General features: G+C 59.7%; 16 protein-coding genes across 16 annotated transcripts; 8 read left to right on the forward strand and 8 right to left on the reverse strand.

Annotated features, from left to right (window-relative positions):
• Window positions 1-222: 222 nt before the first annotated feature.
• OT_ostta03g00600 (unnamed product) lies at window positions 223-1,047 on the forward strand (the record flags this gene model as incomplete). Its single annotated transcript, XM_022984675.1, has 1 exon — window positions 223-1,047. The coding sequence occupies one exon, from the start codon at window positions 223-225 to the stop codon at window positions 1,045-1,047; it is 825 nt and encodes a 274-aa protein (XP_022838416.1).
• A 44-nt stretch (window positions 1,048-1,091) lies between these two features.
• On the forward strand, window positions 1,092-1,862 carry OT_ostta03g00610 (3-oxo-5-alpha-steroid 4-dehydrogenase,C-terminal; the record flags this gene model as incomplete). Its single annotated transcript, XM_022984676.1, has 1 exon — window positions 1,092-1,862. The coding sequence occupies one exon, from the start codon at window positions 1,092-1,094 to the stop codon at window positions 1,860-1,862; it is 771 nt and encodes a 256-aa protein (XP_022838417.1).
• Window positions 1,863-2,029: 167 nt separating this feature from the next.
• On the forward strand, window positions 2,030-3,376 carry OT_ostta03g00620 (Triose phosphate/phosphoenolpyruvate translocator; the record flags this gene model as incomplete). The annotated part of the gene is made up of 1 exon (XM_003077920.1): window positions 2,030-3,376. The coding sequence occupies one exon, from the start codon at window positions 2,030-2,032 to the stop codon at window positions 3,374-3,376; it is 1,347 nt and encodes a 448-aa protein (XP_003077968.1).
• A 108-nt stretch (window positions 3,377-3,484) lies between these two features.
• Window positions 3,485-5,335, reverse strand: OT_ostta03g00630 (unnamed product; the record flags this gene model as incomplete). Its single annotated transcript, XM_003077921.2, has 1 exon — window positions 3,485-5,335. The coding sequence occupies one exon, from the start codon at window positions 5,333-5,335 to the stop codon at window positions 3,485-3,487; it is 1,851 nt and encodes a 616-aa protein (XP_003077969.2).
• A 35-nt stretch (window positions 5,336-5,370) lies between these two features.
• Window positions 5,371-6,927, forward strand: OT_ostta03g00640 (Peptidase S1C; the record flags this gene model as incomplete). Its single annotated transcript, XM_003077922.2, has 1 exon — window positions 5,371-6,927. The coding sequence occupies one exon, from the start codon at window positions 5,371-5,373 to the stop codon at window positions 6,925-6,927; it is 1,557 nt and encodes a 518-aa protein (XP_003077970.2).
• A 107-nt stretch (window positions 6,928-7,034) lies between these two features.
• Window positions 7,035-8,405, reverse strand: OT_ostta03g00650 (Aromatic-ring hydroxylase-like; the record flags this gene model as incomplete). The annotated part of the gene is made up of 1 exon (XM_003077923.2): window positions 7,035-8,405. One exon carries the CDS (start codon window positions 8,403-8,405, stop codon window positions 7,035-7,037), a length of 1,371 nt encoding a protein of 456 aa, XP_003077971.2.
• Window positions 8,406-8,512: 107 nt separating this feature from the next.
• On the reverse strand, window positions 8,513-9,520 carry OT_ostta03g00655 (TRAM/LAG1/CLN8 homology domain; the record flags this gene model as incomplete). The annotated part of the gene is made up of 1 exon (XM_003077924.1): window positions 8,513-9,520. One exon carries the CDS (start codon window positions 9,518-9,520, stop codon window positions 8,513-8,515), a length of 1,008 nt encoding a protein of 335 aa, XP_003077972.1.
• A 140-nt stretch (window positions 9,521-9,660) lies between these two features.
• On the forward strand, window positions 9,661-10,674 carry OT_ostta03g00660 (Fructose-bisphosphate aldolase, class-I; the record flags this gene model as incomplete). The annotated part of the gene is made up of 1 exon (XM_003077925.1): window positions 9,661-10,674. One exon carries the CDS (start codon window positions 9,661-9,663, stop codon window positions 10,672-10,674), a length of 1,014 nt encoding a protein of 337 aa, XP_003077973.1.
• A 189-nt stretch (window positions 10,675-10,863) lies between these two features.
• OT_ostta03g00670 (unnamed product) lies at window positions 10,864-12,767 on the forward strand (the record flags this gene model as incomplete). Its single annotated transcript, XM_022984678.1, has 2 exons — window positions 10,864-11,016; window positions 11,055-12,767. The coding sequence occupies 2 exons, from the start codon at window positions 10,864-10,866 to the stop codon at window positions 12,765-12,767; spliced, it is 1,866 nt and encodes a 621-aa protein (XP_022838418.1).
• A 59-nt stretch (window positions 12,768-12,826) lies between these two features.
• OT_ostta03g00680 (Thioredoxin, conserved site) lies at window positions 12,827-13,477 on the reverse strand (the record flags this gene model as incomplete). Its single annotated transcript, XM_003077927.2, has 2 exons — window positions 12,827-13,303; window positions 13,415-13,477. 2 exons carry the CDS (start codon window positions 13,475-13,477, stop codon window positions 12,827-12,829), a joined length of 540 nt encoding a protein of 179 aa, XP_003077975.2.
• Window positions 13,478-13,654: 177 nt separating this feature from the next.
• Window positions 13,655-15,439, forward strand: OT_ostta03g00690 (NOSIC; the record flags this gene model as incomplete). Its single annotated transcript, XM_022984679.1, has 2 exons — window positions 13,655-13,732; window positions 14,087-15,439. The coding sequence occupies 2 exons, from the start codon at window positions 13,655-13,657 to the stop codon at window positions 15,437-15,439; spliced, it is 1,431 nt and encodes a 476-aa protein (XP_022838419.1).
• Window positions 15,440-15,547: 108 nt separating this feature from the next.
• On the reverse strand, window positions 15,548-16,867 carry OT_ostta03g00700 (Oxoglutarate/iron-dependent dioxygenase; the record flags this gene model as incomplete). The annotated part of the gene is made up of 1 exon (XM_003077929.2): window positions 15,548-16,867. One exon carries the CDS (start codon window positions 16,865-16,867, stop codon window positions 15,548-15,550), a length of 1,320 nt encoding a protein of 439 aa, XP_003077977.2.
• Window positions 16,868-17,112: 245 nt separating this feature from the next.
• OT_ostta03g00710 (Armadillo-type fold) lies at window positions 17,113-22,962 on the forward strand (the record flags this gene model as incomplete). The annotated part of the gene is made up of 1 exon (XM_003077930.1): window positions 17,113-22,962. One exon carries the CDS (start codon window positions 17,113-17,115, stop codon window positions 22,960-22,962), a length of 5,850 nt encoding a protein of 1,949 aa, XP_003077978.1.
• A 68-nt stretch (window positions 22,963-23,030) lies between these two features.
• On the reverse strand, window positions 23,031-23,600 carry OT_ostta03g00720 (unnamed product; the record flags this gene model as incomplete). Its single annotated transcript, XM_022984680.1, has 1 exon — window positions 23,031-23,600. The coding sequence occupies one exon, from the start codon at window positions 23,598-23,600 to the stop codon at window positions 23,031-23,033; it is 570 nt and encodes a 189-aa protein (XP_022838420.1).
• An 87-nt stretch (window positions 23,601-23,687) lies between these two features.
• OT_ostta03g00730 (Histidine phosphatase superfamily, clade-1) lies at window positions 23,688-24,347 on the reverse strand (the record flags this gene model as incomplete). The annotated part of the gene is made up of 1 exon (XM_003077931.2): window positions 23,688-24,347. The coding sequence occupies one exon, from the start codon at window positions 24,345-24,347 to the stop codon at window positions 23,688-23,690; it is 660 nt and encodes a 219-aa protein (XP_003077979.2).
• Window positions 24,348-24,443: 96 nt separating this feature from the next.
• Window positions 24,444-25,997, reverse strand: OT_ostta03g00740 (Leucine-rich repeat, ribonuclease inhibitor subtype; the record flags this gene model as incomplete). The annotated part of the gene is made up of 1 exon (XM_003077932.1): window positions 24,444-25,997. One exon carries the CDS (start codon window positions 25,995-25,997, stop codon window positions 24,444-24,446), a length of 1,554 nt encoding a protein of 517 aa, XP_003077980.1.
• Between the last annotated feature and the right edge of the window lie 571 nt (window positions 25,998-26,568).

The following is a 26,568-nucleotide window of genomic DNA, read 5'->3' on the forward strand; positions in this document are numbered from 1 at the left end:
ACGCGCTTCGCGCGTTCGATTTCGGCGCGCGCGCGCGCGCGATGGCGCGCGCGCTCGGGTGCGCTTTCGCCTGGGGACTCGCGTGGGTCCCGGCGCGCGCGTGCGCGTGCGCGGGGGGGGCGTACGGGGGGGCTCGCGAGCGTCTTCGCGTGCGTCCTGGGCGCGACGCGCGCGCGGGGGTCGACGCGCGCGCACGGGCTCTTGGATGCGTTCGTGGTGGGCATGGCGCTCGGGGTGTTCCCGGCGACGCTCACGGGGTCGACAGCGGGGACGGGGTGGGCGAAACGGGGGGTGGTGACGCGCGCGAAGGCGCGGACGGGCGGGTTGGACCGGGACGCGGGCGCGGCGGACGCGATATCGCTCGTCGACGTCACGGTGGAGGATTTTAGATTTGATTTGATGGGTGAGCTGCACGCGACGTTACCGATGGAGGATGAGACGTACTTTTACAAGGCTGGGGCGGAGGCGAGCGGGACGTTTTGCGCGGTGCCGGTGACGCACGCGAACTGGACGATTGCCCAACCCGTTCCGTTTTGGTACGTGTGCGACAACTTTTGGGCGGGTCATCGGAATTGTACCGACGCGTACGAGAAGAATTACGACGATGAATATGGATGGTACGGTCTGCGCGCGTTGCACACGTGTTTGCGCTTGCCCATCGACGCTCTGGAGCGCGGCGCGACAGAGCTACACTTTTTGCACTTGGATTTCCAACAATCCTTTGAGCCAAAGTATGAGATCAGTGAAAAGGCGCTCTTGCGAGCGAGCGTACAGCACGAGGTGTCCGTCGATATCAACGCCCCTCGAGTTTATTGGAACCCGATACAGGAGCCGTGCTGCGACGCGCTTGCGAGCCAGACCAACGCGGTGCTCACGGCGGTGACGATTCTGAGCCTCCTACCGCTGGTGTACCTCACCTTCCGCGACCTCCTCAGGCCGTTGAGAAGTGCGTCGATGCGCGACACCACTCGCGCGTTTTACACCAGGGCCGAACTTCTAAAAGCGGCGAACAAGGGTCCGGTGACAAAGGTTGGCCGTCGACGATGACGTCGCCTTGAACCGTACACTCGGGCTCTCGCCGATCGCGCGAGATGCTTTCCCACGCCAATGTTCTCACCGGTTGGATCGCCGTAGGCGCCGTGACGTTCCCGTTCCTCTTCACCGCGAACGCGCCGTACGGAAAGTTCTTGTCTAAATCGTGGGGACCGACCATGAACGGACGCGTCGGTTGGTTTCTTCAAGAAATCATTTCTCCGCCGATGCTTTGGGTCGGACTCACGCGCGGTGCGGACGTGTTTGACGATCTCGGGGGCGGTTCGATAGCGGACGAGAAGTACGTGAGAGTGTTGACGGTGATCTGGTGCGCGCACTACGCCAATAGGGCGATAGTTTACCCGGCGACGCGGACCATGGGGGAGACGGCTGTTGCCACGGTGGTGGCGGCGATAGCGTTCAACGTCTTCAACGGCCTGCTCGTCGGTGCCGAGCTCGCGCACGGGTGTAAGCGACCGAGTGACTTCGTGATATGCGTCGGTGCAGCGACGATGGCGATCGGAGCGTGGATCAACATCTCGTGCGACGCGCGTCTCCGAGCGCTTCGAGCCGGGCGACGGTCGAAACGAGAGTACGTCATGCCCACCGGCGGTCTCTTTGACCTCGTCGCGTGTCCACACTACCTAGGCGAGTGCATAGAGTGGTGTGGGTTCGCTGTGCTCGCGAACTTCTCCCCATCCACGCTTGCGTTCGCCTTCTGGACGTTCGCCAACCTCTTCCCGAGAGCCGTCGCGACCAGACGCTTCTACCGAGCGAGGTTCAAATCCTACCCCGCGCGCGTTCGCGCCATGATACCGATGCTCCTGTAACGCGCATTTCACTCATTTAGCTCATTTCACGCGCGAATGCACGCGCGGTGCGCCGCGTCGCTCGCCCGCGCCCGCGCCCGTCCCGGACGCCCGAGCGCACAGGTTTCAGGTTTTCGACACCCGACTTTCGCCACACACGCGCGCGCGTCCGGTTCGTTCGAATCGACATGCGCGCCCGCGCGCGCGCGCCCGCGCCCGCTCGAGCCCTCTGCGCGCGCGCCGCGTCCGCGCGTCACGCGAGCGCGTCGTCGCGCGCGAGAACGCGCGCGGCGGCGGGCCGAGCGTGCGATCGGGTATCCATTTCGCACCAGAGCGGTCGATGCGCGGTGACGCGCGCGACGCGTCGTCGCGAGGGCGACGCGGCGCTCGGTGCGCGCGCGGCGCACCGCGAACGCGCGCGCGCGTCGACGAAGACGCGGGCGAGCGCGAACGGGTCGGAGGCGAAGCCGCTGGACCACTGGCTGGAAAAGTTGCGGACGAAGGGCGAGACGGCGGCGCAGGTGTTGATGTTATTGATGCTGTTCGGATGCTGGTACGGGTTCAACATCGTGTTTAACATTTATAACAAACAGATTTTGAAGACGTTTCCGTACCCGGTGACGGTGACGCTGATCGAGCTCGGCGTCGGGAGCGCGCTCATCGCGGCGATGTGGGCGAGCGGAGCGAAAAAGCCGCCGCAGGTTTCGATGGCGATGCTGAAACCGATCGCGCCGTTGGCGGTGATTCACGCGGTTGGGAACTTACTCACGAACGTGTCGCTCGGAAAGGTGGCGGTTTCTTTCACGCACACCATCAAGGCGAGCGAGCCGTTCTTCTCGGTTTTGCTCTCCGCGCTCTTCTTGGGTGATGTCCCGTCGCTCGCCGTCATGGCGGCGCTCCTTCCGGTCGTCGGAGGGGTTGCGCTCGCGTCAATGACAGAGGTAAGCTTTTGCTGGGCCGGGTTCTTGGCCGCTCTTGGGTCGAACATCACGTTCCAATCGAGAAACGTTCTCAGCAAGAAGATGATGGGCATGTCCGTCATCAAGGGCGCCATCGACAACATCAACCTCTTCAGTGTGATCACCATGCTCAGCTGTTTGGTGGCGCTTCCGGTCGCCATCGGCGTCGAGGGCGTGCGTTTCACTCCAGCCGCAATCGCCGCCACGGGCGCAAACGTCGCTGAACTGTCCAAGTCTCTCTTGGTTGCCGGTTTCTGCTTCCAAATGTACCAGCAAATTTCATACATGATCCTCTCACGCGTCAGCCCGGTGACGCATTCCGTGGGTAACTGCATGAAGCGTGTCACCGTGATCGTTGTTACTCTCATCTATTTCAAAAACCCGGTGTCGCCGCTCAACATGGCAGGCACCGCCATGGCTCTCACCGGCGTTTTCTTGTACTCGCGCGCCAAGCGAGCCGAGGGTGATAAGAAGAAGCAGGCTAGCGCGGCGGCGGCCGGAATCAAGGCATCATCGGGAGATTCTGCGTATAACGATGTGTTCCGCCGAACCACCGGGTTGTCTAATATTGAATGAGCGCGTGTGAACGTTTGTAGTAGACAGAAAATTCTCAGCAAATTCATCTCGTCGTGTATTTTGTTTTTCAAACATATCTGCTAGGCTAAGGACAGAGACGACAATGCATCATCGCGACGTGTTATATACGTGTTGTTTGTGAGGCGGAAGCTTCTGAGTGGTGGAGTGTTTCGAGTTCGATCTTCTTTTGAGCCGCGTGACGTACGTGTCGAGCAGACTGTGTATCTTCTGCTTGCATGAATCTGAGAGGAAGGCTCGTGTCCCTTCCTCCGTGTTTTGATCGAATTCTTTCGGCACCGTCGTCGTTATCTTGTGCATACTCTCGCGAATGATGTGGCTATACTGCGGTTTGGTGAGATCGGAGACGGCAAGCGTGGACTCAATCAGTTGCATAACCGTCTTCGCCAACAGCGTTTCCGCGACGATTTTGGGTGGTCTCCCTCTCCCCCTCTTCACCGGACCTGGGACGTTCTCGAACCCAGCGGAAGGATCCCACGCGCTTTCGACATTTTCAGTCACCGGTTCTTGAGTTGACGAGGGCAAGGTAATATCCGATTGCGCCACTTGCGACGTCGGCATACGTGCGCTCACTGGTTTTCCAGGGAACGTTGATGTGGGATTCGCCGCGGGCAAAGCCTCCTGTTCCGGCTCGTTCATGGCGAGCGATCGACCGATATATACATTCGCCTTGACGGTTTCTATGGCACTCTTCACCGGCACACCCGGGAACGCGCTCGGCGCTTCTTCGACGTCGGTCGGCGTTTCGTCCGGCTGCGTCACCTCCTCGCCCTCTTCCACGTCCGTTATTGCGGCGTCTTCTGTCACAACGCCGTTCATGTCTGTCATTGCGCACGCATTTATCGTACCCTCCGCCCTTCCGACCACTCGTACGGTCGAGCTGGGAAATTTTTGCTCGTCGGTCGGTAACGTCACGTGCCTCGGAACCTCGGTTACCTGGGGCGAATCGTCCACGTCCGTATCGAGAACCTCCTCCCGCGCATCATCGAACGCGTCCTCCATTTCGATGCTATCGATATTATCGTAATCATCCTCTTCGTCGACGACGTTGTTCAATCCCACGATTTGGCTCGCCGGGAGCGCCACTAAATCATCCTCCAGAAGTTTCGGCGTCGGGTCGTATCTCGGCTTGGGCATGGGCTTCGATCGTTTCGCGCGTTTCTTCTTCACCCGCATCACCTCGTCGAATCCCCCGAGCGTTCCCATCGGACGACGCTTCGAGCTCGGAAACATCATCGTCAGATCCGCCTTTGCCTCCTCGGCGCCTTCGGACGATTTCGGCTCGACGTCCGCCGTTCGCGTCTCCGTCTCCACCGCCTCGACGGTCGTCCCCGGACGCGTCCCATGCGCGTCGGCCGCCGTCAACTCCGTCTGTTCGACGCGCGCGCGCGTCTCGACCACCTTCGCCGCGTCGACCGCGTCCATCCGCGCGTCTTCGTCCGCGCCGCGCGCGTCTCCATCCGCCTCCGCCTCCTCCTCCTCGACGAATCCCTTCACGAGCGCGTCGAAATCATCCGCGTCTCGCGCGCGCACCCGTGCGCACCGTTCGCCCGCCTCGACCGGTCCCGCCGCGGTCCCGCCGTCCCCCGTCGCGTCGCGTCCGTCGTCGTCGCGCGTCGCAGCCGTCGCCGCGTCGCCCGCCCGCGTCGCCGAGATCTCCCTCGCACCACCCGTCTTCGCCCGCGCCCGCGCCGCGTTCGCGTCCGATGGACGCCCCGAGAACGACGCGAGCGTCTTCACCCGCCCGCGGTCGTTCCCGAGCGCGGACGCGTCGTCGACGGACCGACATCCGTCGTCGGTCGCGACGCACCCATCGCTCGCCCCCCCGTCGCCGCCTCGCCCGCGCGCGCGCGCGTCCGGGGCGAGGCCCTCGCGCGTCATAAACGCCGCGATCGACGCCGCGATGCGCTCGCGCGCGCGCGCGCACGCGTCGCGCGCCATGCGCGCGGCGATGTGACTTCATTCCTCGTCGCGTCATGCGTTCGCTCCGCGCGCGCACCGCGCCCGCGCGCGCCGCGCCCGCGCGCGATGGACGACGAATCGTCTCTCTCGCGCGCGCGCGCGACGACGGGCGGCGACGGGGCGCGCGCGCGAGGGAGGAGGCGGATGAAGACGTGGGCACGGGCGATGACGTCGTGGAAACTCTACGAAAACGCGCGCTCGCGCTCGGTCTGTGCGCGCTCGCGGCGAACGTGAGCGCGACGTCGACGGCCGTCGCGAGTGTCGATCGCGGGTGGGGACCGGGGGTGGGGCGAGGAGACGCGGAGCGCGCGTTTGGGTGGGGAGATGATGAATCTGGCGCGGACCGCGACGGGGACGCCGAGGCGTCGGGGCGCGAGAAGACGTTTCGCGCGTTCGTGAGCCCTGAATTACGAGGCGATGGCGCGGGATGGGTGCCGGCGCCTCGACGGGCGCTCGCGCGGGACGGAGGGTATCGGACGATTCAGTCGTCGCAGCGATTGACGGAGGACGAGCGAGAGACGGTTAATCTGTTCAACAACGCCAAGCGGAGCGTGGTGTACATCACGAACGTCGCGGTGCGCAGAGACGCGTTCACGCTGGATCTCACGGAAGCGCCTCAAGGGGCGGGGAGTGGGGTGGTTTGGGACGACGCGGGACACATCGTGACGAATTTCCACGTCATTGACCGAGCGAATCAGTTGAAGGTTTCCTTCTTGCCGAAAAAGGGGGCGAGTCGGTTGCAAGGACAAAAGGTGTACGACGCCGCGATCGTGGGGTTCGATGAGGACAAAGATATCGCGGTGTTACAGGTGACGGATCCTGAGGCGTTGGAAGAGATGAAGCCGCTGAGCATCGGGAGAAGCGGCGAAGCTTTGGTCGGGCAACGCGTGTACGCCATCGGGAATCCCTTCGGGCTCGATCACACGCTGACGACGGGCATCATCAGCGGTCTCGGCCGAGAGATTCAGAGTGGGAATACCGGGCGTCCGATCGATGGGATCATTCAAACCGATGCCGCGATAAATCCTGGGAACAGTGGCGGTCCGCTGTTGAACTCTAGCGGACAACTCATCGGCATCAACACGGCTATTTACTCCGCCTCCGGGACGTCCAGCGGTGTCGGTTTTGCGCTTCCTAGCGACATGGTGAGTGGTATAGTCGATCAAATTATTCGTTTTGGACGCGTGACGCGTCCTATTCTGGGAGTCTCGTTCGCTCCGGATGGCGCGTTGGATCAACTTGGTCTCGGTGGTGTCCTGGTTCTCGACGCGCGTCCGGGTGGACCTGCGGACCGTGCGGGCGTGCACAGCACCACTCGCGATGATACTGGTCGACTTATTCTCGGAGACATCATTATTGAACTCGCCGGAGAACCGATCGAGGGCTCCAGCGACCTGTACCGCACGCTCGACAAGCTCAGAGTCGGAGACGTCGTCGAGCTGAAACTTCTGCGCGGCGCGGACAAAATCACGACGCAGATTGAGCTCGACGACATCAAAGACATGAAACCTCCGAGGGAGTCCACAGTGGTGATCCCAATGCGACCCCGTAACAACAGTATGCCTTTTTGAACGCCAGATCCGCGCTGTTCTACGTTCAGTTTCGGCATGAGCGACGGGGCATATTTGTGCTTTTGACGACTGGACAAAGGGATGTAATCTTCTAATGTGACAACTCTCTATCGCTCGTATCTAGGCATCGCTCCGCTCATAAAAACCTTACCAGTGATACCAAGCGTGCCGGCGACGAAGAATGCGACGTCTCGAAACAGGCTCACGGGTCCCGCACCCGTCTCCAGAGCTCCGATGAATCTACTGCTCTGCATGATGGCGGCAGTCGGCCCCTTCCTAATGCCCTCGTACGCCACCAACGCGTCTTTCACCGTGTCGTGTTCGGTGCCAACCTTTGCGAGCTCCTGGGCGATGCAGAGCGCGTCTTGCATCGCCTGATTCGCACCTTGGCCCAGAAACGGAGGCATGGCGTGGCACGAGTCGCCCACCAACGCAATGGTGCCGCTCTCGTCGCTCCACGACTCGAGCACGTCGTGATAATGCACGCCAACGTCGAAGAATCTATCGCACGCTTCTGTGACGTCGATAACACTCTGCGGCATCCCCTTTTCGCGCATCAATTTCAGCGTTTCCTCCTTGGCCGACGGTTTCGCTCGCCACGAAGCGTTTTCATCGCGCCTCGCTTCGTCTTGCACGCACAACGCGATGTTGTGTTGTTTGCTCGCCAAATCACCACCTCCAGTGAATACGAGGCAATACGCACCATCCGCAAACCATTGCTCTGCCGTGTTTACGTCTTCACGCACCGAAGACCCCGCCGTCGTGCATCCGAACACTATGCGAATCCCGCTGTAAATCGGCGGCGACTCGCCGCCGTCGACAGCCTCTCTTGCGCGCGAATCAATTCCATCCGCCCCGATCACCAAATCGAACGCCTCCACGGCGCCGTCGGTGAACTCGATCGTTGCCTGACTACCGCCCGATCGCACCGCTTTCACATCGCGATCAAATATCAAACACCCCGCACCGAGCGCGTCCGCCATCGCTCGCTGCAAATCCGCCCGCTGCACGGTCCCCGCCAACACCTTGCCTCCTCCGCTCACCAACTCCCGCCGTCCCTCCTCGTCCGCGCGTATCATATCATGCACTTTCACCTCAAACAAATCTCTCCCGTCGCTCGCCCTTCGAGCCTTGACGCCCAACAAATCATTCGCCAACCGCGCGTACGTCTCCTCCAACCCGAGCTCGCACAACACCCGCGCGCCGCCGTTCAGGTTAAACCCGCCACCGACGTTAGGTTTGATCTCGCTCGAGCGCTCGAACACCTTGACGTTATCGATGCCGATGCGCTTCAACGCGAGTGCGGTGGCGAGCCCGCTTATACCGGCGCCGACGATGGCGATGGATGTGTCCCGAACGCGCTCGGACGCGCGCGCGGTGGACGCGTTGACGCGTTGACGCGCTCGATGGTGCGATCCAACATGGCGAACGTACGTCGCACGTGCGTGAACGGGAACCGAGTGCGTTACCGATCGCATTGAACGAGTCACGTGAGGAAGTGTGGACGTGAGTCGTTCGTTATTTTGACAAATGTGACTTGGCGTCTCGCTTTCAGACGCTCTCTGAGTTGGCTTCTATTCGGTGATTATCGACGCTTCTTCGCGTCGTCGTCGTCCTCTTCTTCGTCGTCGTCTTCATCATCGCTTCGCACGTCCTCGGCGGAGCCAGTGATCAAGATGCGATGGACGACGTTGACGATGAGCTTGAACCAATACACCTGCAAGCCGAGAATAATGTACAGCAGGACGACGCAGGTCCAGTACCCGAAGCTTGCTCCAAAATACCTGCGCGCCTCGAAGTGCGAGCTCCATACCACGTACGGATACATCACCAGTCGCATGACAAAAAATGTGACGAGGAAAATCGCGAACAAGACGTCCGCCAGGAGCTGAAATCGCTTATTCCCGCGCGCGTCGCCAATGTACTTCGCGCACTTCGCCGCGTGCAGCGGCACGTCCGCCGGGTCCAACACGAGCATGATCACCGCCCCGACTCGAGTCCATCCGTAGACGTACGACACCCAGATCACACCGATCGTCGACACGTGATGCAATTGCATCGACCAAAAGTCTTTTCGCTTGTGCTCGAGCAGGACGTTCACCGCCCCGGCGACGTACCTCGCGCCGTACGCCAGGTAATAACATCGCAGCGCCCCGTCCGTGGCTAACGTCTTCACCGGAAATCCTCTCCACCACTCCGATGACGGCCAAAACCACGACTGTTTCGGGACGATCATCGCTCCAAAGTAACTGAACGCTCCGTACGTCACCATCTCCAGCGCGCTCTGCGCGAATTTCTCCGCGCGCGCGTTTCGCGCCTTGGTCCTCGCCTTACCGCTGAATCCCATCAACACGCGTCCGAGCGGCTCGACCACGACCACGCGCAGGAGCCAATTAAAGACAAACATGATCACGGCGTACATCACCGCCTGTCGCGCGTCCAAACCGCCGAGCGGCGCGCGCACGGTCGAACGCATCGCATTTTTTCGCACTGATTTCAAAGTTTTCGTCATCTTCACGACGCCGATTTCCACCCCGAACGCGCGCGCGTCCGCGCGTAACGCCGCGAGCGCCGCCGACCACGACGCGTCCATCGCGCTTTGGACGTCAACGTCGACGCGAACGCGCGCGGGAGTCAAGACGGTTCGAACGCGCGACGCGACGCACGGGTCGACAGAAACCCGAAAAAGATGCGCCCGCGCCCCGCGCGCGCGGCATCGCGCGCCGCGACGGGATGGACGCCCGCGCCGAGGCGCTGCGAACGATCGCGGCGGCGTTGGCGACGCCGGGGAAGGGCGTGCTCGCCGCGGACGAGTCCACGGGGACGATCGGGAAGCGCTTGGCGACCATCGGGGTGGAGAACACGCTCGAACAGAGAGTCGCGTTACGCGAGCTGCTCTTCGATGCGCCGAACTGCGCGGCGGCGTTGAGCGGTGTGATTCTTTACGATGAGACGCTGCGGTCGACTGGGAAGGGAGGGGCGACGTTCGTGGAGATGTTGCGGGCGAACGGGACGATCCCGGGGATCAAGGTGGACGCGGGCGTCGTCCCGCTCCCGGGATCGCCCGAGGAGACCGCCACGGCTGGATTGGATGGTTTGGATGAAAGATGTAAGGAATATTACGACTTGGGGGCGCGGTTCGCGAAGTGGCGAGCGGTGTTGAAGATTGACGAGGCGCGCGGGTTCCCGAGCGCGCTCGCCGTGGCGGAGAACGCGAACGCGCTCGCGAGGTACGCGACGATATGTCAGCGAAACGGGCTGGTGCCCATCGTGGAGCCGGAGATTTTGATGGACGGTGCGCACGACATCGAGACGTGTCTGCGGGTGACGCGTCGGGTGTTGGACGCCGTGTTCTCGGCGTTGCGTCTGCACGGGGCGCAGATGGATGGGATGATTTTGAAGCCCAACATGGTCACCGCGGGTTCGGCGCACCCGAGCGCGAACGGTGGAGACGATGTTGTGGCGGAGATGACGCTTCGAGCGCTTCGCGACGTCGTGCCGCCGGCGGTTCCGGGGATTTTGTTTCTCTCCGGCGGTCAGACGGAGGAGCAAGCGACGGAGCGTCTTCGCCTGATGAATCGCTCCAGCATCCCGCGCGCGCCGTGGACCTTATCATTCTCCTACGGCCGCGCGCTTCAGGCGAGCTGCCTCAAGGCGTGGGGCGGAAAGGCTGAAAACGTCCCCGCGGCGCAGGCGGCTTTCTTTGCTCGATGCAAGGCAAATTCCGAAGCCTCGATCCGCCCGTGATCGACTTCATCCCTCTCACCTCTCGATCGTTCGCGACGAGTCGACGATCTATTCAATTGAACATTCATTATTTCTCGAACCAGAGCGCGCGCGCGTTCGACTTGAATCCATAGTCTCTCCGCGCGCTCGATTGGCTCGCGTCGATCGCGGCGCCTCACAACGCGGCACCCCGCGCGCGTCGGCGTCTCGATGACGCGCTCGCGCAATAGCCCCGTTCCGACGCTCCCGATCGAAATATGGTCCACGGTGTCGCGCTACGTACCGCTTACTGACCGCGTGGCGATGCTCGCGACGTGCAAGGCGATGCGAGAGGTGCGCGCGCGCGCGGGACGTCTCGAGAGCGCGCGCGGACTGACGGGCGCTTTCATCTCCACCATCAGGGCGTTCTTCGCGAGCGCGACGCCGCGACTATCGCGTACATAGGTCAACACAGGCATTACTTCGTCGACGCTGACGGTGCGCCGTGCGTGGATGGGGAGGCGGTCGGCGCGTTTGCGCGCGCTTTGGTGCCGTACTCGAATCGATTGTTTCCGCTCGACGTAATCGACGTGGAACGTAGAGATAAGGCGCATCAACGCGCATGGTTTTGCGCCGCGATGGTGGAGGCATTTGCCGACGGTCTGGATGACGTGCGGTTCCTGACGATGACGGAGACAGAGAAGGCTTGCCAGGTGACGAGCGCCATGGCAGGATCGACGATCGATTTGAGTCATCAGGCACGAGGAAAAGCAGTCGGGATGTTTCTGCGCACGGACATTGACTTTTTGGAGGAAGATTGGATGGATGGACAGTACGATGCGAACGATTGGAGAGAGGCGCACTACGAGGCAGAAAACACGGATGAAGAGGTGCACATCGATGAGTACACACTCGGCGTGGACCGAATCGATCGCGGCGGTGAGTCACGAGTGGAGGTATCAGACGCGATTGTTCACGACGCGGAATTGTTTCGCGCCGAGATTAGAATATTCTTGATGACGCACGGCGTGCTTGGTACGAAGACACTCTCGCATCTGCTCTCTGAGCACGCACAAGGCGCCGGGATTGAATCGGCGTTTCGATTCAAGACGTTTACGATTGGTTTCATGGGTTTGCTTTCGACTAGGAAGCACACGAACGTGAGCTTCCTCCGCACGCTCATTTCGCCAAACTTCCAATGGTTTATACTGAGGATGGCACAGTTTCGAGGGAGCGACGCGAGTGAAGCGGAGACGTCAATTACCTACGTGCCCGAAGGCATGGCCTCTTTATCTCTTCAAGCCGAGATGGCCTTGTATCGAGCGTCGTCCGTTCCTGAGCTCACGACAGTGGCTGCGTTTGAGCTGACCGATAACCTAAACGCCAACCTGGGCAGTGTTTTTGATCCGCAAGAGATTTTCAACGAGAACATTATCGCGTTGAGTAAGCTGCTGAGCATCATCCTCAGAGAAACCGCTCCAGGTGAAGTATCATTCGCGCGCATAGTCTTCGGAGTCACAGATCGATGGGATCCTACGTATAAGCTGATGTTACTTGGTGCTCTGTGGGAAATATGTCCTCAGACGCAGTATCTACTCGAGGCGTTCTTTTCTCGTGAACTCAGACCCGCGCCTCCGGGTGCGTACGAGCTCAGAGAGGCTCGGCATCGAGACCTTCCAGCTTCGAGAGTTGGCGCTAAATTTCTCGCAGTCTTCAAACAACGTCATCACTTGCGTCTGAAGGCAAACACGTGCGTCGCCATATTCGAGATCGCTCGCCAGCAATGGAGCGAGTCCGAGCGCGAGCGCGTCACGGTGGCTATCCTCAGAGACTGTCAAATCGGCTTGTGCATGTCTGTGACAGAATGCGAGTTCGGTTGTTGCCGCCACGGGATCAACAGCAATATTCTCGCTCTTATGGTGTATTTAGGCGAAGCCGGTTACACGAAAAGTAAAAAGAGAAACGCCGTGAAACCACCAAAAAGTCCTCGACCGGTGAAAATCGACGAGGACGCGCGCGCGGACGAGTCGCTATTCGACATCGACTTTGAATACGACACGGACACGCTCGTACACCGCGAGAACGGATCCAATCGAACCTTCGCCGCGCATAACTGGCTCGCGCCGGAAGAGTGAATTTCAAAACGACGTGCCTATTACACAATATTTCGATTTAATGTCACGCCCTCTCGAGTCTACGCGTCCTTCTTAACTTCCTTGACAACCTTCTTCACGCCGAGCTTGTCGAGCATGTCAGTAATCTTCGCGATGTTGGCGCCTCGAATCTGTTCGTCCACCTTCTCGCCGTTCGCATCGTAAAACGCAAACGTCGGCATGGCGGTGACGTTGTGGGCCCCGCTCACCTCGGAGTTCTTGTCGACGTCCACCTTGAGAAACGTGGCGTCGTACTCCTCGGACATATCCGCGAACACGGGCGCGATTCGCTTACACGGCCCGCACCACGACGCCGTGAAGTCGATCACGACCGCGCGCTTCGCCTCCTTCGCCTCCTTCAAAGCCTCCGCGAACGCCTCCTCCGTCTCGCACTCCACCACGGCTTTCTTCTCCGCCGGTCCCGCCGGCTTCTCCTTCCCGAACACCGCGCGGCGGATCATCGACCCGATGAATTGAAACACCATCCACATCACAACCACCCGCACGTGTTTCGGCAACTGCGACGCGCGTCGTCGTCGTCGTCGTCGTCGTCGTCAGTCCACCGTCTCGCGCGAATCCCACGCGTCGATCACATCTCGCGTCGCGCGTCCACCATCGCTCGCGCGCACCCGCTCGAACGCGTCCGCGACGCCCTCGCGCGCGCGCGCCGCGAGCGCCGTCACCGCGTCCATGCTTCGCCGCGTCCGCCGCCAAGTCGCGCCAAGTCGCGGCGACGACGCGTCGACGACCCCAAAAAACAAAACCCCCACACGAACCGCACACGCGTGTACAAAAGGTCCGCGTGTGACGCGTGAGACGCCGCCGCCGCGCCGCCGCCGATCGCGTCCGCACTTCGCGCGCGTCGCGCCATGTTGCTCCTGTTCGAGACCCCGGCGGGGTACTCCCTGTTCAAGGTGAAGGATGAGAAGAAGCTCGGCGACGTCGAGGTGAGTGGCGAGGCGACGCGCGCGGTGGTGACATCGGGCGTGGAATTCGGCGGGGGTGGGAGGGATCGGCGGCGGGGAATTAATTCCGTGGCGTCGCGCGACCGCGCGCGTGGACGACGACGACGCGTGGGAGGATGGGTTCGGTGGGACGATGAAATACGCGCGCGCGATGGGTGCCGACGTGGGGGGGGGTGGGACGTCGGGAAGGGGGTGGGCGAGGCGCGGGCGGGCGCGGGTGAGAATTGGAATCGGCCGAGCGACCTAGCGCGGAGGAACGTCGAGGGCGTCGGTGCGTGAGGGGTGCGCGTGTGGATGACTGACGAGAGGCGATGTGTGCGCGCGTTGACGACGTAGAAGTTACAAGACGCCTTTAGCACCGTGGAGGGGGCGAAGAAGATGGTTTCGATGAAGGCGTTTAGTAAGTTTGAGAACACCACCGAGGCGCTCGCGGCGGCGGCCACCTTGGTCGATTCCAAGGTTGGGAAATCGCTGAAGAAGTTCCTGACCAAGCACGCCGAGGGTGAGACGCTGGCCGTGGCGGACTCGAAGCTCGGGGCGGCGATTAAGGAGAAGCTCGGTATCAACTGCGTCGCGGACAGCGGGGTGATGGAGCTCATGCGCGGCGTGCGTTACCAACTCAACGAGCTCATCGGAGGTTTGACGGACGCCGATCTCGCGCCCATGGCGCTCGGTCTCTCACACTCGCTGTCGAGGTATAAGCTCAAGTTTTCTCCCGATAAGGTTGACACGATGGTGATCCAAGCCATCGGCTTGCTCGACGAACTCGACAAGGAGTTGAACACTTACTCTATGCGCGTGCGCGAGTGGTACGGTTGGCACTTTCCCGAGCTCACGAAGATCATCGCGGACAACATGCAGTATGCCAAGGCGGCTAAGCTCATGGGAGATCGCGCCAACGCCGCCAATCTCGACTTTTCCGGCATTCTGGATGAAGACGTGGAACAGGAGGTGAAGGACGCCGCCATCATCTCCATGGGGACGGAAATCTCCGAGGAGGATTTGAGCAACATCGGACAACTCGCAGACCAAGTAATCGCCCTGAGCGAGTACCGTGCGCAGTTGTACGACTACCTCAAAGCGCGAATGAACGCCATTGCTCCGAACTTGACGGTGCTCGTTGGCGAACTCGTCGGCGCCCGTCTCATTTCTCACGCCGGTTCGTTGATGAACTTGGCGAAGCACCCGGCGTCGACGGTGCAAATTTTGGGCGCCGAAAAGGCACTTTTCCGAGCTTTAAAGACGAAGCACGAAACGCCGAAGTACGGTTTGATATATCACGCGTCTCTCATTGGCCAAGCTGCGCCCAAGTTCAAGGGTAAGATTTCTCGCGTCTTGGCGGCTAAGTGCGCCTTGTCGATTCGCGTCGACGCCTTGGGCGAATCTTCCGAGGCGACGATCGGCGTTGATGCTCGCGAAAAGGTTGAGGCGAGACTCAGACAGCTCGAAGGGAAGTCGCTTGGCGAAGCGTCTGGGGTCAAGAAGCTCTCCGGTGACATCAAGAAGCACGACAAGGATCGCAACGCGGATGCTCCGGCTCTCCTCACCGCACCCAGGTCATACAACCCGGATAAGGACGTGACCAAGAAGGAGAAGAAAGAGAAGAAGGATAAGAAGGATAAGAAGGAGAAGCGCGAGAGAGATGGTGATTCCCCGAAGTCGGCGAAGAAGAGCAAGAAAAGCGACTAGACAGATCCTTCTCGTTTGTACAGTATTAGCCTCTCTTTTTCAAAGTGTTTAATAAGAATTTGGAACTCGAAGAGAAAGCTTTGAACGAGAAACGTAAATTACACGCCACTAATCGTCGTCGTTGTCTGTGTCGGTGGAAAGCCACTGTGTGAAGATGCATTTTTCATACGCGGCGTCATCGCCGACCGCTTGCGCCTCATGTAAAGACCGCATCGCTTCGTGTCCTTTGACGTTCACGCTCCAAAAGAGGATTGCTCGGTTGCGCTTGGGAAAAATTTTCACACCGGTTTGGTTGGATTTGTTGCAGCCGCACAGCGGAATTGCTTTCGGGAAAAGTGTGCAGCCGCCACTCTCGGGATCGGAGAGGTAGCACATGAACGTCGCCGTACGTTTCAATGAGCCAGCACGATTGTCGTAGTGCGCGGTGTAACGCTCTCTCGGACCGTAACACACGACTTGCATCGGCTCCTTTTCGTAAAGTGCTTCTTTGCGTCGCTCGGCAACGATAGGTAGACGAAGCACCGACTGAATTCGCCTCTGCAAAGCGATCACGATTGGATTGTTCGATCGGTTGCCCGTGAGGAACATCGAGGACGACGTCCGGCCTTCGCTCAGCTTCCCGTCCGTCACCCTCGATCGCTGCAGTGCCGGTCTCGCCAAGTTTATCAAAGCGTCTCCCTCTTCGTCGGTCAAAAAGTCCTCGAGCACGAAGAGGAGACAGTCCTCGCTGAGACAACGAATCGAGCTGCACACGCTTGCGGGTTTCGATCGCAACCGAGCGACGCGCGTACGATGGAAACAGACCTCGATCTCGACTTCTTTCTCCGTGAACCCGCACGAGATCACGTTCTCCGCCCCCCAGGAGTTTCCTCGATTTCGAAACCTATGCTCGAGATACGTCTCAAAGTGTCTCTTCCCGTCCACGATTGTCGAAATCGTAAACGAGCAATCCATCGCGTGTTCGCCCTCGTCCTCTCGACGCAGGTACACCGAGATCCCTCGCTGGCTGAACTTCCCCACGACCGTCCAAGTCGTTCTCGTCCCACGCTCGTCTTCGTCATCGAACGTCTCGAACGCGCTCGATCGACACGTCTCTCGCCCGTCGCGTCGTCTCGGCACGCGCCACCGCGCCCGTCGCCCACCCAACGTTTTCTCCGCCGTCTGTACCATCGCGTCCGGGACGTACGTCTCGCCCACGATCGGCACATCGGTCGACGCCGCCCCGGCGTCCTCGCTCGATCGCGCCGGCGCCTCCGACGCGTCCGACACCGCGCGCTTCGAGCGGAAAAACGAATTCGTCTCGAGCCTCTCCTTCACCTCCACCACGCGTCCTCGCTCGCTCTCGAGCGACGTCCGTCGTCCCGACGCACCGTCGTGCGCGCGCGCATCGCTCGCGGACGACGACGCGCGCGACTGCGCGACGCCCATCGAGCGATCGTCGTCGACGTGTGACGCGCGCATTCTTTTTCGAGAACACGAACCGTCACGTCACCGTACCACCGCTCGACGCGCGCGCGCGCGGCGCGGGACGACGGCGATGCCGCGCGCGCGCGATTCGTGCGTCATCGCGCGCGTTCGGGCGACGGCGCGCGGGCGCGTCGAGCGAGCGCTCGCCCGGGATGGTTTTCAATCGACGCACCGCGAAGACATCGTCACAAAACGCCACCGCGAACATGGCGACCGACGAGGCGGAGGAGGCGCGGAAGATCGAGCGCGCGATGACGTCTCTGGCGTTGACGTCCGATGATGATCTCGAGCGCACGCTCGATCGGGCGCTGCCGGCGATCGTCACGTCGCTGAAGACAAAGTTTCCAAACAATCTCAATCTGTTAATGTCCATGTTGAAGCACGTCAACGCGCGGTTACGAGGATGTCCGAACGCGAAGTTGCCGTGGAAGACGTTGATCGAGACGTTCGCGGGCGCAGAACACGCGTTCGTGCGAAATTTCGCGTTGGTGTACGTGGAGAAGGCGTTGGAGCGGGAAGACGGGCGGACGCGGGAGATCGCGTGCGCGCGGTTGATGAAAGGGTTAGGAACGCGATCGAGCGATCAGATGGACGTGCTGTGTCGATTGGCTTTCGATTCTCTCGGTGAGCTTCGAGTTTCGGACGCTGAGAGGGATTGCGAGTGGTTGCGGGACGCCGCGACGCGCGGCGCATTTCTTCAGCGAGCGAGAGATTTCTTGGCGTACTCGCCGAACGCGGCGGGAACGAGCGCGGCGACGACGCCGAATCGGCTCGAGACGCATGTGGAGGCATTGGCAAACGCGGCGATCGGGGTGGACGACGCGCGGGCGGGGGAGCTCAGAGCCGCAGCGGTGGCTTCGTCGGCCGCGAGGGCGGAGGACGCCGCAGCGCCAGTTCTGAGCGCACCGCCGAGCATGAGTCCGAGCGCGGTGGAGCGGTTGCTGGGTAAAGGTAAACCAAAACCCGCGCCCGCGGTGTTAGCGAAGAAGAAACTGCGCGTGCTCGATTACATCGCGAGCGCGTCGGTAATGGAAAAATCAGAGAGTGCAGACGTCTCGATGGAATCAGACGAAGAGAGCAAAGCGGAACTGCAAACTCCGCGTGAGCGTTTCTTGGTGAGCGGACGCGAGATGCTTTCGATTTGTCTGATCGCGTCGTGCGATAGCGATCACGAGGTGGCTAAGCGGGGCGAAGAACTACTGAAGAGGCGATGCTCCTGGGAGACAAATCGTCCAGTCATCAACTTGGACGACGCGGACGTCGCGGACGAGTTATTTCAACTCTTCAATGGATCACCCATGGGCATCCCCGAGGCGTCGCGTATTTTACCGGCCTCGCCGTCGGTGCGGTTGAAAATCATGACTCTTCTCACGCGCTCGATGGCGGCGGCGGACTCGTTTCCGCAGAATATCGAGACGGTTAAGATGTGCCTATACGGAGTCGGGACCAACACGAGATTAAAGGCGTGCGGCATGCAGTTCACGGTTTGGATCTTGACGCACGCGACGAGTAAAGAGTTACTAGCTTTCGGACCGTCGCTCATGGCTGGGATGCTGGAAATTTTGGACGCTCAAGTCGAAGGTGCCAATGAAGATCAGAGCTCCACGTTGGCTCGCGAATCCTTACGCGGATTCTGCTATCAAGCGCTTTCGCAGCTTGCCGAACGCGACAAGGCTAGTGTCAATCGAGACGTATTGCTCGCCGAACGCATCTTCGAAGCGCTGGAGAAAGAACCGGAGGGTGTGAAGTCTTACGTACAGGACGCCGCACGAACGCTTGTAGCGGCGTATCGAGAATCGCCGTCAACGTACGTGCAGACTCGCACGGAGGAACTCATTTTGAGCGCTATCGAAGACAAGGACAATAAGTATCGCCGCCTGGTCGGTGCGCAGTGGGCGCATGAATTTTTTCCGTTTTCACACGTTCCTTCGAGGTACGCGAGCGTCATCGCTTCGGGCGACTCGAAGATGGAGATGCAGGCACTCGGGAAGAAGGGACTTCGCGAGCCGAGCGCGTCGCGTCAAGTGGAGGACAACGCGCCTTTACACGTCGAAAGTTGGGAGGGCTGCGACCGAGCAGTGGACGCAAAATATTGGACGAGCGAAGACGAGATGTTCCACGATTTGTCTGGCGATCACTACCGGTACATGGAATATCTTGCGTTTTGTCAGACGCGACGTAAAATTCCGCGAGTGCTGGAACGACATCCCCCCACGTCGTCGATACTGCGCTACATGGCTTCGAAACTTCCAGTGTTAGCAAACGAATCGGCTTTACATTCGGCGCTCATTTTACCAGAAAATGCCATGTGTGAGGCCTTGGAATTCTTGAACTCGTGCTTGAAGAGTGACGCGACACGAGGATGGACGCTTCTACCGGACGACGTCAGGCTATATCTCAGTTACTTGAACCGCTGCTTAGTCAAGGCTGCCGGCCCTTCACTCGTGAGCGCCGCGTTGCTCAGCTTCATCGACTTGGTGGAACGCATGCCCACATTACTCGATGAAAAGTCCACGGCGGATGCTATTTTGACTCGTTTGCGACACTTTGTTTCGCACACAGATTCGCTCACTCGGCGTCGTGCTGCGAAGCTGTGTGGCGTGCTTGTTCGATACCTCAGCGCTGATATGCGAATCACTCTTTTAGATGAGTTTCTGGTACTGGCGAAGACGGACGAACGCGGTGCGAGGCTCGAGCAGCAAGAAGGCGCGATCATTGCAAGCGGCTTCATCATTGGTTCTGGTTTGCTTCCAGAAGATGTCGTCATTCGAACAAGCCAGACTTTCGTGGCACTGGCACAAAAGGTTGGCAAAGGACAAAGCGTTGAAGCAACGTTGGCTAGCGTTGCGGCGGAGGCAATCGGTCACGCCGCAATTCGCAATCCTTTACCGTCCAGTGTGAAAAGAGACTCGATTGACGCGGTGTGTGGCGTCATGCAAAATACTGATCCCAACGTCGCTAAACTCGCAGCTCGCGCCGCCGGTCACATCATGATGCGGGACTTTAGCGAGGAAACGTCATCAAAATTGCTTCCGAAGATTTTCGCGCTCGCCGACATGAAAAATGATGACGCGCAGTTTGTGATTGGTGAGGCGCTTGCGTGTGCGTGGGGAGGCGTTACACTGGACGCCGACCGCGTCCTCACGACGTCTTTCACTTCACTGAGTGCTGAGATGAAACTTGCGACGATGGATGATTCGGATTTATCGAAGGAAACGATCGATCACGTCGAGGTACGGTCACGCGTCGCTAACTACGTCAAGAGTAACGATGAGAGACAACATATTCACCGTGACGTGCTCAATTCCATCTTTAACGAGCACATTTATAGTAGTCGCGTCGAGCGGCGATGTGCAGCGTGCGTTTGGTTACTTTCGTTAGTGACGCACACGAACAACCATCCGAGAGTTCTGTCCATGATTGACGATATCCAGGAGGCGTTTGGTTCTTTGCTGGGTGACCAAAACGATCTCACTCAAGAGCTTGCGAGCCGCGGCATGAGCATGCTTTACGACATGTCCGACGAGATGCAACGAGAATCGCTGCTGGCATCTCTCATGGGCACACTGAATGGCAAAGCACCGAAAAAGCGTCACGTTAAGCTCGATGATAACGCTGAAGTCTTCGACGAGGGTGCGATTACTCTAGACGACAAGGCGCTCAGAAGCGGTGACGGAGACAAGAGTTCGTTGACGACGTATCAAGAGTTGTGCAGCGTCGTGACAGATATCGGCCAACCGGATTTGATCTACAAGTTCATGGATCTCGCGAATCACCAACGAGCGCTAAATTCTTCACGAGGCGCCGCTTTTGGCTTTGCATCCATCGCCAGACGAGCCGGCAACGCAGTATCACCGTACGTAGACAAACTCGTGCCGAAATTATTCAGGCTCATGCACGACCCGAATCCGAAAATGCAAGAGGCTGTGAAAGGGATTTGGGTATCCCTCGTTGATTCTACTAAAACGGCGGTGGATGAACACTTTGAATCAATTATGGAAGAGATTTTGCGCGAGTCTGGAAGCCGACTGTGGCGCAACAGGCAATCGAGCGCGGGTGCCCTGAGTGATGTGTTATCAGGAAGAACTTTCAAAGAAATCGAACCTCATCTCGAGAGTGTTTGGAACGTGTGCTTGCGTTTGATCGATGATATCAAAGAGACGGTTCGCATAGCCGGTGAAGGCTTGTGTCGATCGGTTCGTTCGTTGACCATACGCCTCTGCGATGCGCACCATAGTGGCCCGAACGAAGTGAAGGGAACGATTCAAATCGTCCTACCAATCTTGCTAAAACGCGGTTTGCTATCGACGGTGAAAGAAGTTCAAGCCTTGAGCATGGATGTCATCATGAAGCTCGTGAAATTCGCCGACGGCGGTGCGATCAAATCTCACATACCAGAAATTGTGAAGACGCTTCTCGATTCTCTCTCCTCCATGGAAGATTCAAGATTGAACTACATCGAACAGCACGCAGCTTCGTTCGGTCAAGGGGCAAGCGAGAGGCTGGAGCACATTCGTTTGCGCGCGGCGAAATCAAGTCCGATGGGCGAGACTCTGGATCTATTGATGACACACATAGACGAGGAGATCATGTCTGAGCTCGTCTTGACTTTGATCTCTGTGTTACGCTCAAGTATTGGTTTAAATACCCGAGCGGGCGCGGGCCGATTTCTTCAGCGCTTGTGCATGCGACGAGGTAGGCTTATTCGACCGCATGCAACAACGCTCTTTCGCACGTTACTGTCTTCAGCGGTCAGCGACACGTCTGCATCTGTTCGCAATAGTTTCATCACAGCCATTGCAGCGATTGCGAAATATGCGGAAGAACCACAAGTGAATGCTCTCGCGGAAGAAATTGCGCGACTGTTCAAGAGTGAAACAGAGACGGAACGAGCCGTCGCGGCGAATCTTGCTCTAGAGCTATCGCGAAGTGCTCCGGACGCACTCGCTCCGCAGAAAACATTGATACTGCCGCTCTCGTTCGTTGGCCAGTTCGACACAGAGGAGGCTGGAAAGTCAAAGTGGACCGAGGTCTGGAACGAGAATTCTGGAGGTGTGTCAGCGAGTCTTCGCGTGTACCTCGATGAGATTCTTGTAATTACGTTGGATTACTTGACGAGCAACCAGTGGCAGCGCAAACGTCAAGCCGCTGACGTGTTTGTTGCGATTGCCGAGAAGTCACCAGACGTGATCGCCATCAAAGTGAGTGAGGTTATGAAAAGTCTCATCGCCGAGCTCCCTGGTCGATTGTGGGATGGTAAAACGTGTATGTTACAAGCTGTCGCGGCTTTGACGACGGCATGTCCGCAGCAAATAGAAGCCGCTGCGGTAATCGAGGCCCTTGTCACCGAGAGCAAAAGGCCAAAGTCGGATTATCGCAAGGCTGCGCTGAAAGCGCTCGACGCATCTTTGGTCTCAATCACCTCGATCGGTGATGGATTAGATGAAGCGGATGTTGTGTCGAAAATAATGCCAGTTGTTGAAGCAGCACTGATGGCAACACCGGCGCCGCTGGACGACATTGACAACGGAGTTGGCGCGGCCGGATCATTGGACAAGATGAAAGAGGCGCAGTACGAGGGGCAACAACGCGCGAAAGCGACGGCCGCTACGGCGACAGCCGCTACGGCGGTCTTGGCGACGATACTCAATCGCGTGTCGCCTGAAGCCATCCGTCATCACGCGTCCAAGTGTCTCGAGCTTTGCCGTATGTCTCTCGATGCGGAGTTAGCGAAAGAACGCCGGCATGAAGCCCTCAAGGGTATCGTTGGATTGATGCGACTGGCCGAAAAGGATGCAACGGATCAATCGCTGCCGTTCGAAGTTGATTCAACGTTCAGTTTGGTCGTCGCGGCGTCAGAGGACGTGTCGTCAACCGCTCTTCGCCTGGACGCTGTGGAAGCATTGGTCGCGCTCGCGCGTCACGCTCCATTGAAGTCGAATGTGGAGAACGTTCTCAAGAAGATGCTCACGACGGATAAAGCTCCAGAGGTCGTTCGATCCGCTATGCGAGGCAAAGCCGAGATATCGGGGGATTCGGTCCCGATGACGGCATAGAAATGTTGGTTTTACCTAAGAAGTGTATCATAACAATCTGCTGCAGTCTGCGCCAAACCCACGCGGGTTCATTGATTCGGCAACACGAACGTCACGAGCGAGACGAATCCGATGAGTAAGATGAGCGCATTCCATGTCGCTCCCTGCACCCCCCAAGTCACGACGTTCCCCAAAATGCTCGCGACCTCTCTCTTTTCGTCCTCCGTCAAGTTCGTGTCGTCCACCACGCTCGAGGTCACCTTACCCTCCCTGTTCGCCCAGAACTGCTCCTCCTCCGCTCTTTGCTCGACGTACGACGCCAGATCGTCTAAAGTCTTCTCAAGTTTCGACACGTCGTCGTAATCCGTAGGCACTTTCCCCTCGAGTGCGTCTTGATACAGGCTCAGCGCCTTGAGATCGTTTCTGTTCCCGGCGACGACGCGTCGAATCGTCGGCATCGTCGTCTTCATCGCCTTGAGGTCATCCGTGAGTACGGTGGCCTTGCGAGCGAGGTCATCGCTCGCGTCGGCATGGACGCGGACGCGTGATCGCGAGGCGGACGCGCGCGATGCCCGGGACGGGCAGGCGAGCGGAGCCCCGCTGAGAGCCGCGCGAGACGATGCCTGCGTCGTCGCGCGCGCGGTGAAGGACGAGTACATCGTCTCGACCGTTTCTCACGCACGAACGGATTCGCGCACCCTTCGTGCGTTTTGCGGACGTCGCGGAGTGCGGGCGCGGCGGGCGTCTCACGCGACGTCGTCCGCGTCCAGCGCGGTCGATTCCAAAAACCGACCAGAGGCCCACGTCGCGTACTCGCATCGCCATGATCCATCGACGTCAACGTCAATGACGCACTCGGCGAGATTTCCCACCCCTCGACGCATCCCGCAGAGTCTCTTTTCGTCGCCGTTTCGGCCTCCGGAGAAGACGCGGCCCAATACACCGCCGTGCGTCACCGCTATCACCTTTTGGGGACCATCGCGCGCGATCTCTCGGAAGAAATCGCACAGTCGCTCGTCCACCTCTCGTCCGCACTCGCCGCCGCCCGGTATCGTTTGATTCGGATCTCTGCTCTTCCACGCCGCGTACGCGCTCGGTTCGGCATCCTTCAACTCTGCGCGCGGTAAGCCTTGTAGATTGCCGAGATGTCGCTCGCGAAGCCGTACGTCCGCTATGACGTCGACGTTGAGCGCATCCGCGATCGCGCGCGCGGTCGTTGACGCTCGAGAGAGATCACTCGTGTACACGCGACTCGCGTCTGAGTGCTCGGACGCGGCGCGCGGCGCGCCGACGCGCAGCTGTTCGAGCCCGACGTCGTCGAGTGGTGGGTCGAGCTGTCCTTGTATCAAGTGCCTTGCGTTAAATTCGCTCTGGGCGTGGCGAACGAGAACGACGCGCGTGGGCATGCGAGGCGACGTGTGAGGCAAATTGAATATGTGCTTTCAACTGTTTTTGTTTCTCCTTTGAGCTCAACTTAAGAAACGGCGCGTTCTCGTTCCAGCTTAGAACTGAATGTACAGATCTCGATCCGGGTTCATCTCCTCCACGAGTTCGACCGCCTCGGTGAGCGCGACCTCGCCGAACTTGGTGAGATAGTTGTTGTTGATGCTGAGCGTCTGCAGCGAGCCCTCGGCGTTGTTCTTGATCGCCTGCGCGAGCGCGAACGCGCCCTTGTCCTTGATTTCGTTGTAGCCAAGGTCCAAATTGGTCAGGACTTCATTCACAACGGCCAGAGACTGCGAAAGCGCGGCGACACCGTCGTCACCCAGATCGTTCCCGCGTAGGTCCAAAACGGCGAGAGACTGCGAATACTTGATTGCCTCCGCAAACGCGAAACCGCCCTCCTTGCCAATCTTGCACCACCCCATGCGCATCGTACCCAAGGCTCCGTGGAACTTGACGGTCTCCGCCAAAGCTTTGCCGCCTGGCACGCCGATCGGGTTATAACCGAGTTCAAGCGTGGTCAGCGACGAGTTGTCTCGAAGCGCGAGCGCGAGTTGCTCGGCGCCGTAACCGCCAATGTTGTTGCCACCGATGTCGAGCATCTCGATCTTCTTGTTATCCTTGAGCGCTTCGGCGATCGCGGCACAGCCATCGTTCGCGAGCTCGTTCATGTACAAGTTGAGATGTGTCAAAGAGTCATCAACCTTGAGGTAATCGCGAAGCGCCGGTCCCGCAGCCGGTCCGATCGAGTTGTTCCCGAGGTCTAGATTGTTGATCTTCTCCGAGCGCGCCGCCAAACCCTCGCACAATTTGATACAACCCTCGTTCCCGATGTCGTTCCCATTGAGCTGGAGCGAGCGTAGACCCGTGTTTTCCTTGAGCGCGGCTCCGAACGAGGAGGCGCCGAGCGCGCCGACGTAGTTCCCGTTCAAAGCCAGCAGCTCCAACGTGGTATTCTGCGCCAGAGCCTGAGCCATTGCCCCCGAACCCTCGTAATCGACCATGTTATTGTTCATCTCGAGCGAAATTATTGTTGTGTTCATCTTGAGGGCCTCCGCGATGGCCTTGGCGCCTTCGTCGCCGATGGAGCACGCGTTCAGGTTGAGCGTCGTGATTTTCTTGTCAACCTTCAGGTACTCCGCCAAGACCTTGGCGCCGTCGTCGCCGATCGGATTGCTCGCCAGCGAAAGCATCGTGAGCGTGTCGTTGCACTTGAGCGCCTCACAGAGGGCGGTGGTACCGTCGAGACCGATACCGTTTGCGCTCATGTCCACGCACGAGGCGACATTGTTGTACGCAAACGCTTCCGCGATGAAGCACGCACCCTCGTCGCCGAGGTTCTTCCCACTCACGTCAACAGTGGCCACGCGTCGCAGTTCGTCCATAACGTCGCGAAGCATGCGCCGAGCCTTGCCCGTGATTACCTTCTGCTGTTGCTTCTTTGCCTTTGGCGGTCCGTTCATCGAAACCGGTCCATCCATGCCAGCGCCTTCTGTGACTGCTATGCCACCGCTGTCGCCGCCCATCGACGGCATGGTCGACGTCGCATCTTCACCACCTTCACCGCCTCCCGCGGGGGCGACGATTCCACCGCCGCCGCCCTGTGCCTTCATTTTCGTCCACACAAAGTACCCCACAGCCGCCGCCGCCGCGACCCCGGCGCCGACGATCGTGTAATCGATCGTCGGCTCCGCTCGCCCTCGTCCCCCGCTCCGCTGCCCTTGCACCGCCTTCTTCTTCTTCTTCTTCCCCGTCGACGACGACTTCTTCTTCGTCGCCGCCGGCGTCCTCGCCGCCGCCGCCGCCGTCGCCGTCCCGGTCGCCGCCTCCGTCGTCTCCGCGCGCGTCCCCTCCGGCGCCAACGCGCGCGCGTCCCGCCGCACCTCATCCACGTCCACGCGCGCATCACCACCCTCGACCGCACCACCCGTCGCGTCACCGCCGGTCGCGTCACCCCGCGCCGCGTCGTCCGCGTCGTCGCCGCCCGAGACGATCCCATCCGCCGACCCATCCGACCGCGCGTCCACCGACCCATCGTCACCGTCCGTCCCTTCCGCCCGCGCCGCGACGCGCGCGCGCGACGCCCGTGTCGTCGCCGTCGTCCATCGTCGCGCGTCCCGCCGCGCGCGCGGGGGCGTCGCGCGCACGCGCGCGAGTTCGACGCGCGCACGCGCGAATCAATCG

Source organism: Ostreococcus tauri, assembly GCF_000214015.3.
Source record: "Ostreococcus tauri WGS project CAID00000000 data, contig chromosome 03, whole genome shotgun sequence".
Taxonomy (NCBI): domain Eukaryota; kingdom Viridiplantae; phylum Chlorophyta; class Mamiellophyceae; order Mamiellales; family Bathycoccaceae; genus Ostreococcus; species Ostreococcus tauri.